The sequence below is a fragment of the Globicephala melas genome, chromosome 9 (assembly GCF_963455315.2).
Source record: "Globicephala melas chromosome 9, mGloMel1.2, whole genome shotgun sequence".
In the NCBI taxonomy this organism is placed as follows: Eukaryota; Metazoa; Chordata; class Mammalia; order Artiodactyla; family Delphinidae; genus Globicephala; species Globicephala melas.
Window position 1 is genome coordinate 78,518,885 of NC_083322.1, and position 13,636 is coordinate 78,532,520.

At 34.7% G+C, this 13,636-nt stretch overlaps 1 protein-coding gene across 2 annotated transcripts in view; it reads left to right on the forward strand.

Annotated features, from left to right (window-relative positions):
- SEMA3A (semaphorin 3A) overlaps window positions 1–13,636 on the forward strand; it is a 647,654-nt gene that overhangs the window by 468,887 nt on the left and 165,131 nt on the right. For both annotated transcript variants that reach the window (XM_060304734.1, XM_030856995.2), the window contains 2 exons: window positions 3,670–3,827; window positions 8,682–8,744. In XM_060304734.1, coding sequence (XP_060160717.1) covers window positions 3,670–3,827; window positions 8,682–8,744 — 221 coding nt within the window. The remainder of the gene's footprint in view (window positions 1–3,669; window positions 3,828–8,681; window positions 8,745–13,636) is intronic.

A 13,636-nucleotide genomic window follows, 5' to 3' on the forward strand; every position in this document is an offset into this window, starting at 1 on the left:
ACTGAATTGCACCCAAAAAGAATTAGTGCCTTTGTATGCTTTAGTCTACTAGGATTCACCAAAGTCGAGCTGATTCTATAGAAATTTAGTTTTTTCTAAAGTAACATTTGTTGTTGTTTGACTAAATGTGAACATAGGCAAGATGTAAGAAAGTAGTGGAGTATTAAACATCTCATATTACTGAATATTAATTTTAGTTCCAATACCAAGTTGTGTAATGGTAAGATTTACATAACAGAAGCTGAAAAGAAACACCTAAAATTCTTTGACTCTAAAGGAGTAAAGTCCAAGTTGAAGTTATTTAATATCAATTGCAGCTGAACATGTCTACATATAAGGAAAATAAAATCATACATTTAAGTTAAAAATCATAAAGGAAAACACAATATTTAAAAATGTGAAATCTAGACTTTGAGAAAAAAATCTCTGATTTTAACCTAGGTTTTTTCACCCTGAAAAGTGGTGAGATAATCTAAGCAATCCAGAATTTGCCCTGGCTCACTGCCAAGAAGGTCTCAAAAAGACTCCTCTCTCAGTTACAAAGCAATGTGTGAAGTCCCTGATACAGAGGAACATCTAAAGAAATTGCAGCAAAAGGAATGATGAGGCAAAGTTAAGTACATTTGAAAGGAATGTAGAATAGCTGCTAACCTGTACTCCAGGAAAAATTGCCTTTTTGTTTAATGAAATGATCCAGCAGTAACATTTTTTAAAGTGTAGTTTGTTTCTAGAGTGATTTCACATGTAAATGACTAAAGACTTTCTCTAAGTTGTCGGTACCTAGGAACCAATAATTTTCCCTGAACTCAACCTGTAACATATTTTTCAATTGTATGAATATTTTCATTGTTTAAAATTGTGATATAGAAAGTCATTATTTTTGCTATTTAAAGTTCAGCATACAGAAGTTGGCAAACAAAAAAGAATACTGTTCTTAATATGACCATTACATTTAATATTAATGTAAATCAAGGAGCATAGTGCTCTTCTTATTTATCCCTTCACCATACAAAATTACTGATGTTAACAAGTTAGCACACTTGGTAAGAAAGTAGAAAAGTACTTTTTTCATTCAGCTCCATCTGGACCCTAATTTCCTACTTGTAGTCGAGAAGATCAAACATTAATATTTAACCTCTACTTATACAAACAGGTAATCTTTAACTGAGTGTTTACTATGCAAACTATTGCAGTAATTGTTTTATGAATTATCTAATTTCACCTTAATAATAACTCTTGGGAGATTTATTATTAACCCCATCTTCCAGAACTCGAGGCCCAGGTAGTGTAAGGAACTCATGCTAGTTTACACACCTTGTACGTACTGAGGTGGTGCTTGTGTTTTCACCTGTAACTGTGACTCCATGTTCTATGGCTGTAGTAGTTGTCTTCCTATAACTTCTTCCACATTATGCTTAGACCTCTCTTTCATGGTTTCTATGCATTTCAAATTAAAATCAATCCTTGTGTCTCTTAAATGACCCTCCCAATGATTAATATCTCTATGTAATTTTCTTGGTTTAGACTCAGCTGGCTTTTTAAATTTTTTTAGTTTGCCTAGCTACCTATAGTTTAGTCTCTCTGGTATTAGGGTAGAATTTATAGTGTTTAGAATTGGAAAAAAGAGTGAAGGTTATCTAGTCTATTTGATAAACAGATCTCTTTATACAACCTTTCAGTCAATGCATGAATATATCCAGGGATACAGCCCCTGTCTCTGGTAATAGCCCTTTCCATCCTTACACAGCTCAGGGTGCCTGCAATATCAGTCTTACATTGACTCTCTGTAGCATTGATCCTTTACAATCATTTCGTGAGAGGAATGGCATTTACATTCAGATATCATGTGGTGGATTCTCTGTTCTTTCTCTCTGGAGACTCACAGGTCTCATTTATTTCTGATGATGACTTGCATGAATGAAACTCCCTTGATCTATTTCTTCCTTCCCTCCTTCCTTCTATTCTTCCTTCCTTCCTTTTTTTTTTTTTTTTTGTCAGAGGTAGAGAATAAGATAAGACAAGCCCAGTATTGTACTGTTTCTCATGAAGAAATTAGAAAAGCATCTTTTAACAATGTATTAACAATTAATTCTTCTAATTTTGTGAGTAAGATGTATAGGTAGGTAGGTAGGTAGATAGATAGACAGGCAAGCATTCAATTTAATATTCATGACCTGGTAATATGGAAAAGAAACCATGTGAGTTGTGGATGATGAGCTATTAACTATATATCTCCTTACGTGAGGGAATGTTAATTCTGGTAGATAACTCATTTATAGGAATGATTGTAATAATTGACAGTGTGATGCAGATTATGAGTAATTCAAGCAAAATATTACAAATAAATTAATTCTATGAGAATTCTTAGGGATTGCATTTGAACTAGCTTGGAAGAGTGATACTATTTTCTCTAGGTGGCATATAGTTGTGTCAGGAACAATGGCAGGAAAGGCTAATAAGTGGATGACCACAGAGCATGTTTTCCTGGAGGGTTGTGGACATGAGAAGGAGTACTGCGGTGGGGTCTAAACACAGATGGTGTTGATCTGACCTTTAAGGCTAAGTTAAGGAGTTTGAACTTTATTCTCTATTAAAATAATATTTTTGATAAGATGGAAAAGGCAATAAGAGAAATAAAGCAGGTAACTTATCAAATGACTAATGTCCTGGGATAGGGCTGGGACATTGAAGCGGAAGGGTCTTCATTTCGGCTTCCTCTCCTTGGAAGGCACATTCTACATTTTATGGAGGCTGATGAAAAGGTTCTGTGTGTGCACGGTAAAAATCTGAATCATTGATTCAGGACACATTTCTGGAGCCTCCTCAACATTTCTATCCCATAAGAGATGGGTTGTGGTGGTATATATATATATATAAACCTAATTTCAATTGAAGCAGATAAAGAAAACCTCTTTGGTGATGATCAACACTTACCTCTCTAGTGAAAAGGTGGACTTACTGTTATATCTATCTGAAGATGTTTTTGTCACTTAAGGTGTAGGTCTAAAAAAGTTCAGTATTTGCCTGTTCACAACAAAAGCAAATTGGAAATCAATAACAAACTGAAAAATTGGGGTCATGTAGTAAAATTTATTTAATTCAGTGTTTTCATAAAAGCCTAACTCAGTTGATCTATTATATATGTCAGTTACAAAATATTACAAAGGATTTAGATGGTGAAGTTAATGATTTAATGGTCAAAAAGACGTAAATAAAAAGAGGCCTCAAACAACCTAGGAGGTTGAACAGTGTTTTCCCCACACTACCTCTGCTCTGTTGGTCCCTATGCTTATCCTTCTAGCAATGACTTGGAGCAAATGAAACCACTTAAACAAGTCTTAGTAAAGTTAAAGACATTTTGTATACAAAGTGACCATTCTGATCTATTACTACATGGAGAGATTGCACCAGCCCAATTGTTTGGACAAGGTATTTCTCTCCTTTCTTGTGTAGGAGTGTGTGGTCTTGAATATGAAATCAGCAAACTAATGGGAGTATAACTCCCACTTCAATGAAATGTAAAGAAGTCCTGTATATTTTTTACTACCACAAAGAATAACCACTGATTTGTAACTACAGCAGGCAGCAGCCTCATTACCATGTACCAATAGTCTGTGTTCATATAGGACCTCACATTAACACCCAATGTCTTGCTTTGTTACCTTGCAGAAATGTTGGAATCCAACAATGTGATCACTTTCAATGGCTTGGCAAACAGCTCCAGTTATCATACCTTCCTTTTGGATGAGGAACGGAGTAGGCTGTATGTTGGAGCAAAGGATCACATGTTTTCATTCAACCTGGTTAATATCAAGGATTTTCAAAAGGTATCTTTATTCTAATATATGTACTATTCTTTTGAAACAATTCAAGTTATATAGAATTTTCTAGTTATTTAACAGTGTGACAACTGAAAAAAATTGTTTAAATTAATATTTTATCTTTTCAGACACAAATAAAAATAATGCACTGATCTATCACAAATCAGTGGATGTAGTAAACCGTCAAAATTATCAGGGAGGAAACTGTACTATTTTCAGTGATCATTATAAGAAATACTAACTTTAGCTTATTCTTCCACAGTTCTATCATTTTTCCTGCATAAAATTAAATACTTAAAGCATTATAGAAATATATCATAATTGATTTCATGTACTAGGTATATATATTTATATATAATTTACATATCTCTCTATATTTCCAGCACATGCAGAGTTCATCACTCATCATACACATGCCTCATCTGAACGTTGCCTGCGTTTGGAAAGTTTATTAGAGCACAGGCACTCTCATTCATTTACATATTGTCTATATCTGCTTTCATTCTACAATGGCAGAGCTGAGTAGTTGTGATAGAAATCATCTGAATCACAAAGCCTAAAATATGTACTATCTGGCCTTTTAAACAAAAAAGTTGGCCAAACCCTGATCACAAAGATCAGTTTTCAGTGTCAGGTTTTTGCAAGTATGGACATTTAGAAACTAGCCTTCTATCAGTATTTTTAATATACTTTATTGTGTTTCTGGATTATTTAATTAATAAGCTATACAGTTTGGAAAAAAAATATGGATTGACAGATTAGTGGAAATTGTGCTACTGAGTCTATATGCTGTATTCTAAGTCAAACAGTTTTTTTTCAGTCGGTATTTCCTGTCAGTTCTCTGAGGAACAAAGATCTTTATGCAACAGCTTTCCCAAGAGTGGTAATACAACATGCTTTTTAGGGTGCATACACTTTAGTGTATGTATGTATGTGTGTGTGTGTGTGTGTGTATATATATATATATATATATATATAAGTTTTGCTGCTTCTTAACACTTGGTTTTAAAGTCGTGTGCCTCAACTTTTTATAAACTGTAACATATTGGACAGTTATTTTTAAAAAGTAACAGAATTGTAAAAAGCTTTTTTTCTGGTTGGAGAATGTTGTTTTGGGATAAAGTGAAGATTTAATTTCAGGGCTGATTCATATCTCTAATAGAGTATACTGCTAAACCTAAGACTTTTACTTTTCTTCTGTTACCCAAACATTAAAATTCTGACTATATATTAAGAGATTTGATTCATAACATACAGTCAAATAAAATGGCACTGCCCTTAATGATATATTTTGTTTATTTATTTATTTATTTTATGCAGCAGGTTCTTGTTAGTTATCTATTTTATACATATTAGTGTATATATGTCAGTCCCAATCTCCCAATTCATCCCACCCCCACCACCTCCACCCCAGTACAATATCTTGAGGTCCTTAACTAGTTACATTTGCAAAGACCCTATTTTTTTGTTGTTGTTGTTTTGTGGTACGCGGGCCTCTCACTGTTGTGGCCTCTCCCGTTGCGGAGCACAGGCTCCAGACGCACAGGCTCAGCGGCCATGGCTCACGGGCCCAGCCGCTCCGCGGCATGTGGGATCCCCCCGGACCGGGGCACGAACCCACGTCCCCTGCATCAGCAGGCAGACTCTCAACCACCGCGCCACCAGGGAAGCCCTTAATGATATATTTTGGAATTAAGATATAACATTTAAAAATCACCTTGGATATTTCTTTTTTTGATTTTTCAATATATTAGATTTTGAAGCTTCCTCAGATTAACAGTATCCCTAAGGTTATCTACTATCTAAGAAAACTGATTATCCATTGTTTTTTCTGAAATGATAAAAATATTTATCTTAGCATCTTTTGTAAAGGTCAAAAAATAAGCAAGTTTTTGTTGTTTTAGTGAAAGATAACCATCCTTTATAAAATGAATGAAAAATCTAAGATGATTAGGAAGACTACATATTTTAATAACAGGAGGTTATATCAGTTCAAATTTTCAGTGTTTATAGAAATTTCATCATTTTGTGAAATCCACATATATGAATCCACATATATATACTTATTATATCTATGTATCTATTGTATATATCTATATATCTATAAATAGAAAATATTTGAGCACATCTCACCTCAGAATATATGTTTAATGTATTCAACATTTTTTCTGAATAAATATTCTTAATTTGGTTTATATATTCAATTGGCTCTAAAATTGAAAAGGACTAAATTGTCATATAAACAACCTACTATTTTATAGGTAAGAAAAATCCTAGAGACATTTGTGTGCCCAGGATGCATCACTTGTAATAAACATATACTGAAATAATGGGTTAAATAAAAGTTAAGTGACTTGCCTAGTGTTATAGTGTTCTTCTTATAGGCTCTTGATTCAGATCATTATTCTAATAATAGAAGACATATTTCTAATTTTAAAGCATTCGTTTCAATACATTATTTAATTTTAATTATATCACACTCTTTATAAGGGTAAATATAGTTTACTTAAGGATTATATCTGTTCGTCTATATTGTCTATTAATGCTCTTTTTAACCTATATGTAATATTATTCAACAACTTTTTCCTGAGCATCTACTACTGTGATAAACTGTATAGGGGGCACTAGGGTATGTCATCAGTAATTCTTGAGGAACTTACAAGATAATACTAAAGATGTATGAGCATAAAGGTAAATACTAGGCCAATCCCTGTTAGAGACAAAAACACAGTCTCAGGCTTGGAAGGACCATGAAAAGATTCTTGGCCTTGGTAAAGGTCTCAATCTCCTTAAGGCATAAATGCTTATTTGCTAATGAGTAAGAAGAGCTACCATGGGTAGATGTATAGAAGCCTAAAGAAGGGAAAGTCTAAAATAGATCATGAAGCACTCTGAATATGAGGGTAAGAAATTTAGTCACTATTAACTGAGAAGTTTTTGAGCAAGAAGAAAAAATATCAACAGGTTAACAAATCTAACCAAAAGATAGGAATTATTCTTCATGGAAATAGATGCTATTGGAAGGACAATTTATATATTTGTTCCGTTGACTTATAGTTATTCTCATTAAATTGCTTTCCAAAAGAGCACTTTCTACACCAGAATTTATTTTACTCATGCCAGATCTTTAAGCTAATATTTTTTTACCCTGATCTGTAACAAGTTGGGAGTACACACCCCTCTAAATATGAGAGAATTTAGCATGAATGTTAGCAAAATTACTTTTTATTAATATTTGTCATAAGAGAGAAATCACAAAATGAGGCCCATGTTGTGTCAATGCTGATAATCAAGAGCTAGGAGACTACGAGAAAACAACCTGCCCTTTTCAATTTAAAAAGTTATCTGTTTTAATAATCTGTGATTCTTGCACAATCTAGCTGGAAAGCTGAATATACAGTCAATAAATCTTAGCTCTTCTATATATTATTTTTGTGTCCCAGAGAAAATTTATATTTGATCCTCCTCCTGTGTATGTTTTAATTTACATACACAAACACACATGAAAAGAAAAGTACATGAAAAGGAAAAGAATACATAAATTAAGAGCTTCAAATGGTAAAAATAAATCCATGTCCAAAAATTTTTAGGGCTTTTTATTGTGATATGGACCTGAAATGCATTTGCCATGTCATCATAGGTTATTTCAATATGTCCTAAATTCTTGTTTATAAATGTGTTATATTTTGCTCTTTAATTCCCTAGATTGACTATCACAGCCTTTGCCCAAGTTTATGACCATTTATACTGAATTATCTAGAGGTTCCCAGATGAATGATAATCAGTCATTTTGAGACTAAAAGCTTTCTAGCAGACATGGATGATGAACTGCCATCATCTCTGGATTTTTCTTTTACATATGACTTTTTTTTTTTCCCTGAAATTAACTAATGTTACCAGAAAAGAAAGATGAATAAAAAAAAATTAAAATTGCTCTACCCCAGTACAGATAGGAGTCATGGGAATTGCTCAGGGGACTGGAAAATTTTATATTAAAATTTAGATGAGGGTATTTGAATTAATATTATTGAGGGAAATGCATCTACAGTCCTCTAAGCCATGAGTCATGCCTTGATTTATCTACCACTGTCACCTGATTTATCTACCACTGTCACTGTATTCAAACAATACAGGAACCTCTGGAAAGATGAAGACCAAATATCAGGGATGAAAATACAGTTATTACACAGTTAGTCTGAGTTTTGCCCACAGTGGGGAAGGTGATTTTTTTTTTTAGAGCTATCTATTTGCTTCTTCATTTCCTCCTTTATCTCCTGAAATTATGTAGTGCTACTCTTACCTATTTTCCCTGTCCAAAAAAAAAAAAAAAAAAATTCCTTTCTAAAATGGGTTTTTCTAACCCTATCAGTTGCTCATTATAGCATGTCATGCTGAGATTTGAATGACAGAAATGGATCCAGAGCACCTGATGTTAACATTTCAAAATCACTATTTTATGATAAAGACCAATTCATTTAGAAGACTGCAAGCCACATTCTATGCTTATTTCTATCTCTCTTCACTGGATTCTCACGTGGTCTCAGGATGATCTCCCTTTCCCAACCTGCCTTACAATTCTTTGCATTGGACACTGCTTACATCTACTGACTGCATAAATTTCTGTGTTGCTCAACTTTCATTTATACAGCAAAGCCTAATGGGTAGACAGAGAGTGAAAGATGTTAAGTTCATGCCAATTGACTGATGGTACTGCAAAGTCTTAAACTAAGAGGTTCCTGCCACATAATGCTTTATGGAACTTTCTTTATCTCAGTTGCTCCACTTGTTCTAACAGACTATAAGGTTGGATCTCTTAGAAAACTTAATTGGCAGAAAATAATGTTTCTTCTCTGCCCTTAGATTGTGTGGCCAGTGTCTTACACCAGAAGGGATGAATGCAAGTGGGCTGGAAAAGATATCCTGGTAAGTATCAATCTACTAAGTTATTTTAGTAATTGCATAAGGAATTTATTACTCTATCATCATTTTTGTCCAGTGTTATATTAAACACCATTCTTTGCTTCTGGACTTAGAAACAAATTAATGATATTTGATTTTGAATATTGACATTTTTATGTAAAGCATTGAAAATCTTATGTAAAGCAAGTGGGTAGGAAATGACAGTACACCTGAATAAAGCAAAAATGGGTTCCTTTTGATGATTTATATACACAAAAGGTAATTAACAGTTTTAGCATATATACTTATACTCAATAAGTCCACTTATTTGTGCAGATTTGTTTTCATGTTAATTCCTCTTGAATTCCTTTTGAATGCATTGAAATTTTTCTTCTTCTGAATCATCATGATTAAATTCCCCTCCTTTCCATTTCATTCTATTCCTTTTCTTTCTTTTCCTTTCTCCTTCTTTCCTTCTTACATTTCTTCTTTTTTCTCCTTCCTCCCTTAGAACTCCTCTCTTCCCTTCCCTCCTTCTTTCACACATTTCATGCACTCATTCCTTAAATAAATATGGATTGAGAAATGACTATGCAACAAACATTGTCCTGGGTACTACGGACAAAAGATGAGTGAATGGTAAGCAGTCCCTACAATGGTTGTACCACTGTTAGTAGGTAGAGGCCATTTTTCCTGAGGTAAACTTTGTCAGTTAAATTAAGTGGGCCACTGGTTTGAAGTATAGCCAAGGATCTGCACAGATCATGAAAGGCAGTTATAATCATTTAAATCAATAAATTAACATGAATTCAGGATTTTAAATATTTGTATTATTTTAGGTCTTATCAGATATTTTTGGGTCCAAAACACAAGGAAATAAGTTTAAAAGTTTTGTCTCTATATTAGCATTTAGAAGAAATTTATTCTATGTGCATAAAGACATAAATCAACTTGTATGTATGTATATAGACATATAGATATTTTCAAGGGACAGTCTGATTGATTGGTAGCAGCTGGCTAAGATTATGTATATGTTTAGAAGGGTTTAGAAGTGAAATCAGTATTCATGGAAAAGAATGTCTCAATCTGGTAGCAGAGTTGGCTACAGGTGAAGGCAGATAAAGGAGCACAAAGCACAGGTATCTCCCATCCACGATTAATACATATCAGCAAACATGGGAAATTCATCCTTAAAAATTTCAATTTAAATATAGTGATTACACGTCACATTAAACCATAGTACAGTAAACATTTTTCTGATTATGTGAAAGTGGACAAAAAATTTTGTTCTATCAAATTTTATACTACCCCAAGTTAATACATAGGTTGGGATGATTGAAAAGGAGTAAATAGAAAGAAAAATGAAGTAGGAGTCCAAAGAATCAAGAATTTTATGTTGACTCCCCACTGACTCATTAATTTTAATTGAGCAAGTACCTTAACTTTTGGGGGGTTTTAGTATCGTATCCATTTAATGGGACATATTTGCAGTTGTGAGAAAGAAGTTCAATAGATTTTGTGATAATTATTTAGAAGTAGGTAATATTGCATAAATGTAGGCAAAAAATATGACTGAATACACAAAAATTTATTAACATCAAAATGCTATATTTACCATTAACAAATTATGTTGAAAGACTTCAGTGTGATAATAACTAAGGATGGAGAGAAATGGAGGTTTTACCTGTATACAGCTGTGACTTTTAAAAACAGATTTTTTTTTTTCTCTTTCTGTTAAAGTGTAACAGGTGAAGACATGGAAACTTAGAATTACTGCGAACTCTATCCTGTGCCAAGTACTTTGATAATTTAGATAGTATTTTATATATGTAGTTTTAACGATAATCTTGTCAAGTGGGTATCATTACCACTGTTTTCTTAAGAAATATAATGATTCAGCATATTCATTCAGAATTGTTTCATTCAAAAATTTTGGAACAAAAAAAAAATTTTGGAACATTTTGAGTACTATGCTAGAAGTCAAGATCAAAATTTTTGTGGCTCTGCTGAAGTTTTTGGTGTTGTGTGGCATGTATGGATTTGAACTTAGCTATTAACACACAGATAATAAGCAATAGAGATTCAAATAAATACCTTACCTATTCTGATCTTTTTAAGCGTGCGGATATAATGATAACCAGCTCGTGACATTCTTGTAAGATTCAATCACAAATGAAATTATTACATAGACTGTAATGCATGATACAAAATTAACTATTAGTATCTGTAACAGAGTTGCTTAGACAATTTCTAAGTGAAAACATCATTAATGAAATTTATTTGGTCCTCTCTAATGAACATGACCACTGTAGTGTGGAACTGTTCTGAATTCAATTCCATCTGAACACTGAAGATAATAACCATACTTATCTGACAACTTATCTGGATTTTATAAAAAGCACTGAGCCAAGTACTGAGCATATTTCAGTTGCTAAGATAGCAGATATTCTTTTGTGTTTATGGTTTCCAAAATTCGCCTCAGTACATTTCCCTTATCTTCCATGCCTCTCGCCTTGCCTCCCCTGCTCCTCTCCCTCTTCCTCTCCCCTTCCTTCCCCTCCCGTCCCCTCCCCTCCCCCTCCCTCCCCTCCCTCCCCTCCCCTCCCTCCCTCCCTCCCTCCCCTCCCCTCCCCTCCCTCCCTCCCCTCCCCTCCCTCCCTCCCCTCCCTCCCTCCCTCCCTCCCCTCCCCTCCCCTCCCTCCCTCCCTCCCCTCCCCTCCCCTCCCTCCCCTCCCTTCCCTCCCCTCCCCTCCCTCCCTCCCCTCCCTCCCTCACTTCCCCTCCCCTCCCTCCCTCCCTCCCCTCCCTCCCCTCCCTCCCTTCCTCCCTCCCCTCTCCTCCCCTCCCTCCCCTCTCCTCCCCTCCCTCCCCTCTCCTCCCCTCCCTCCCCTCTCCTCCTCTCCCTCCCCCTCCTCCCCTCCCTCCCCTCCCTCCCCTCGCCTCCCCTCCCCTCTCCTCCCTCCCCTCTCCTCCCTCTCCTCTCCCCCTCCCCTCCCCTCCCTCCCCTCCCCTCTCCTCCGCTCCCCTTCCCTCCTCTCCCACTCCTGCTCCACTGTCAATACTGAACACTGAGGGATTCTGGTAATAGCCCAGACACAGTTATTTCAGCAGCTGCAATAAAGTCAAGATCCCCACAGTGCCCTATGAATAACCTTAATCATGACCTCAGAGGTTTCCTCTCTAAGAAAAGCAACTTTATTTTTCAGGTTTACTGAAAATGCTTATGAGTTTGATAGAACTAAATTAAAAGGAGCTAAAACATACGGTGGTTGCTAAGTCTGATACAGGGTATTAATGGCACCTGATTATTTCATAACACCTTTTAATATGGATTCTGAAAACTTATAAATTATGTCTTATATATTATGTTAGAGATAGGTAATTAGGTGTGCACTGAAAGATGTAAATTTTTCAAAGTTTAACAGTATGTCAATATTAGTCATACAGATCTTAAGCCAGCTAATTAATGTAACCTGATAAAATGCTCATGCTTTTGTTATTCCTCTACATTCTACATTAAATGAATTCAGTCATTGTGAATTTTTATTCTTCTTTGTTAACACTTATTTAGTGAAGGGAAAACACAACAAGTTCCATATATTTTAGTTAAAAGAAAAATACATTTTTCCTTTAGCTCTTAACACTAAACACCAAACACTAAAGTATATTTAAATAATAAAATATATTTCATACTATTTTTCTGGTAACCCATTTCATTCCTTTAATATTGCTTTTCATTGACTGTTATGCAAAATACATTTTGTGCATGTGAAATGCACAAATTTTATTAAAATTTATCTTACTTTTCAGGAGACCTCACTTATGTATCTCAACTTACATAACTAATTTAAATAGGATACATGACATTTATTGGTTATGTTTGGACTTTAACATACAGATGCATTTTTTTTCTTTCTTAATATATGATTTTAGAAAATAGCAAATAGTTGATTTATTGGGATTGTAACATTTCTTCCTTGATAAACATAAAAAATAGAATTAGTATTTTTACCAAAAATTTCTTAAATAACCACTTAAAAAGAAAGATTAAGGGTAAAGAGGTTTTTTTTTTTTTTAATTTTTATTCAACACCATATTTGTTAAGTGATACATGGACAGTTTGAAGGAAATTCTGCACTGTATCTTGAGTAAATAATAGCTGTGACTGATGGGACAGTAATTCCTTTCAAAGACCTCTTGTGATGCTCAAAACCACATGAATGAGGCCTTGAGTGGTTTTTGCAGCCATCAGGACTTCAACATAGAATTGTAATCAAAATAGGAAGTGACCTGAACATTTATAGAAAAGTAAACTAACAACCTTCTTGAGTGCTCTCCGTGGTTTCTAGAATCCAAGTTTACCCTTTTCCTACTGGTTTTAGTGTTTTCTCTAAATGTCCTCTGCAAGTAAATCTCCTTTAAACAAACCATCCTGGAGGAAGTGCTGTCTTCTTGGTATTAGATTCAGATGCAAGAATACAATAGGAAAAACAGGACAAAGACACTGGTTATTTTTATGTATCTTGAGAGTAGGTCATTTTTAAGTCCGGTTAAGATGGTCAACATGGTATAGCCACCCAGCAAGTCAGGATATACCACTTGATTGAACCTACATAGTTCCTGTGTCACTAAGTGTAGCATTATACAGAAAGTATTCCCCATTCTCCCAGGCAGCTGGGAAGATACAAACCATCATTTCTCACAGCTCAGTTTTGCATCATACATATATATTAAATCAGCTGCTGGGATTTGAGCAACTAGTCCACAATGAAAGGACCTTGTGGTAAGAGGGAATCTACAGCCAAAGACGTGTATAGTCTCTCTCTTTCTTCATATATACATAGATGGAGAGAAAAAGAGAGAGAGAATACAAACGTGCCTTAGGCTGCTGATAATGGCATTTCTGACAATAAGAT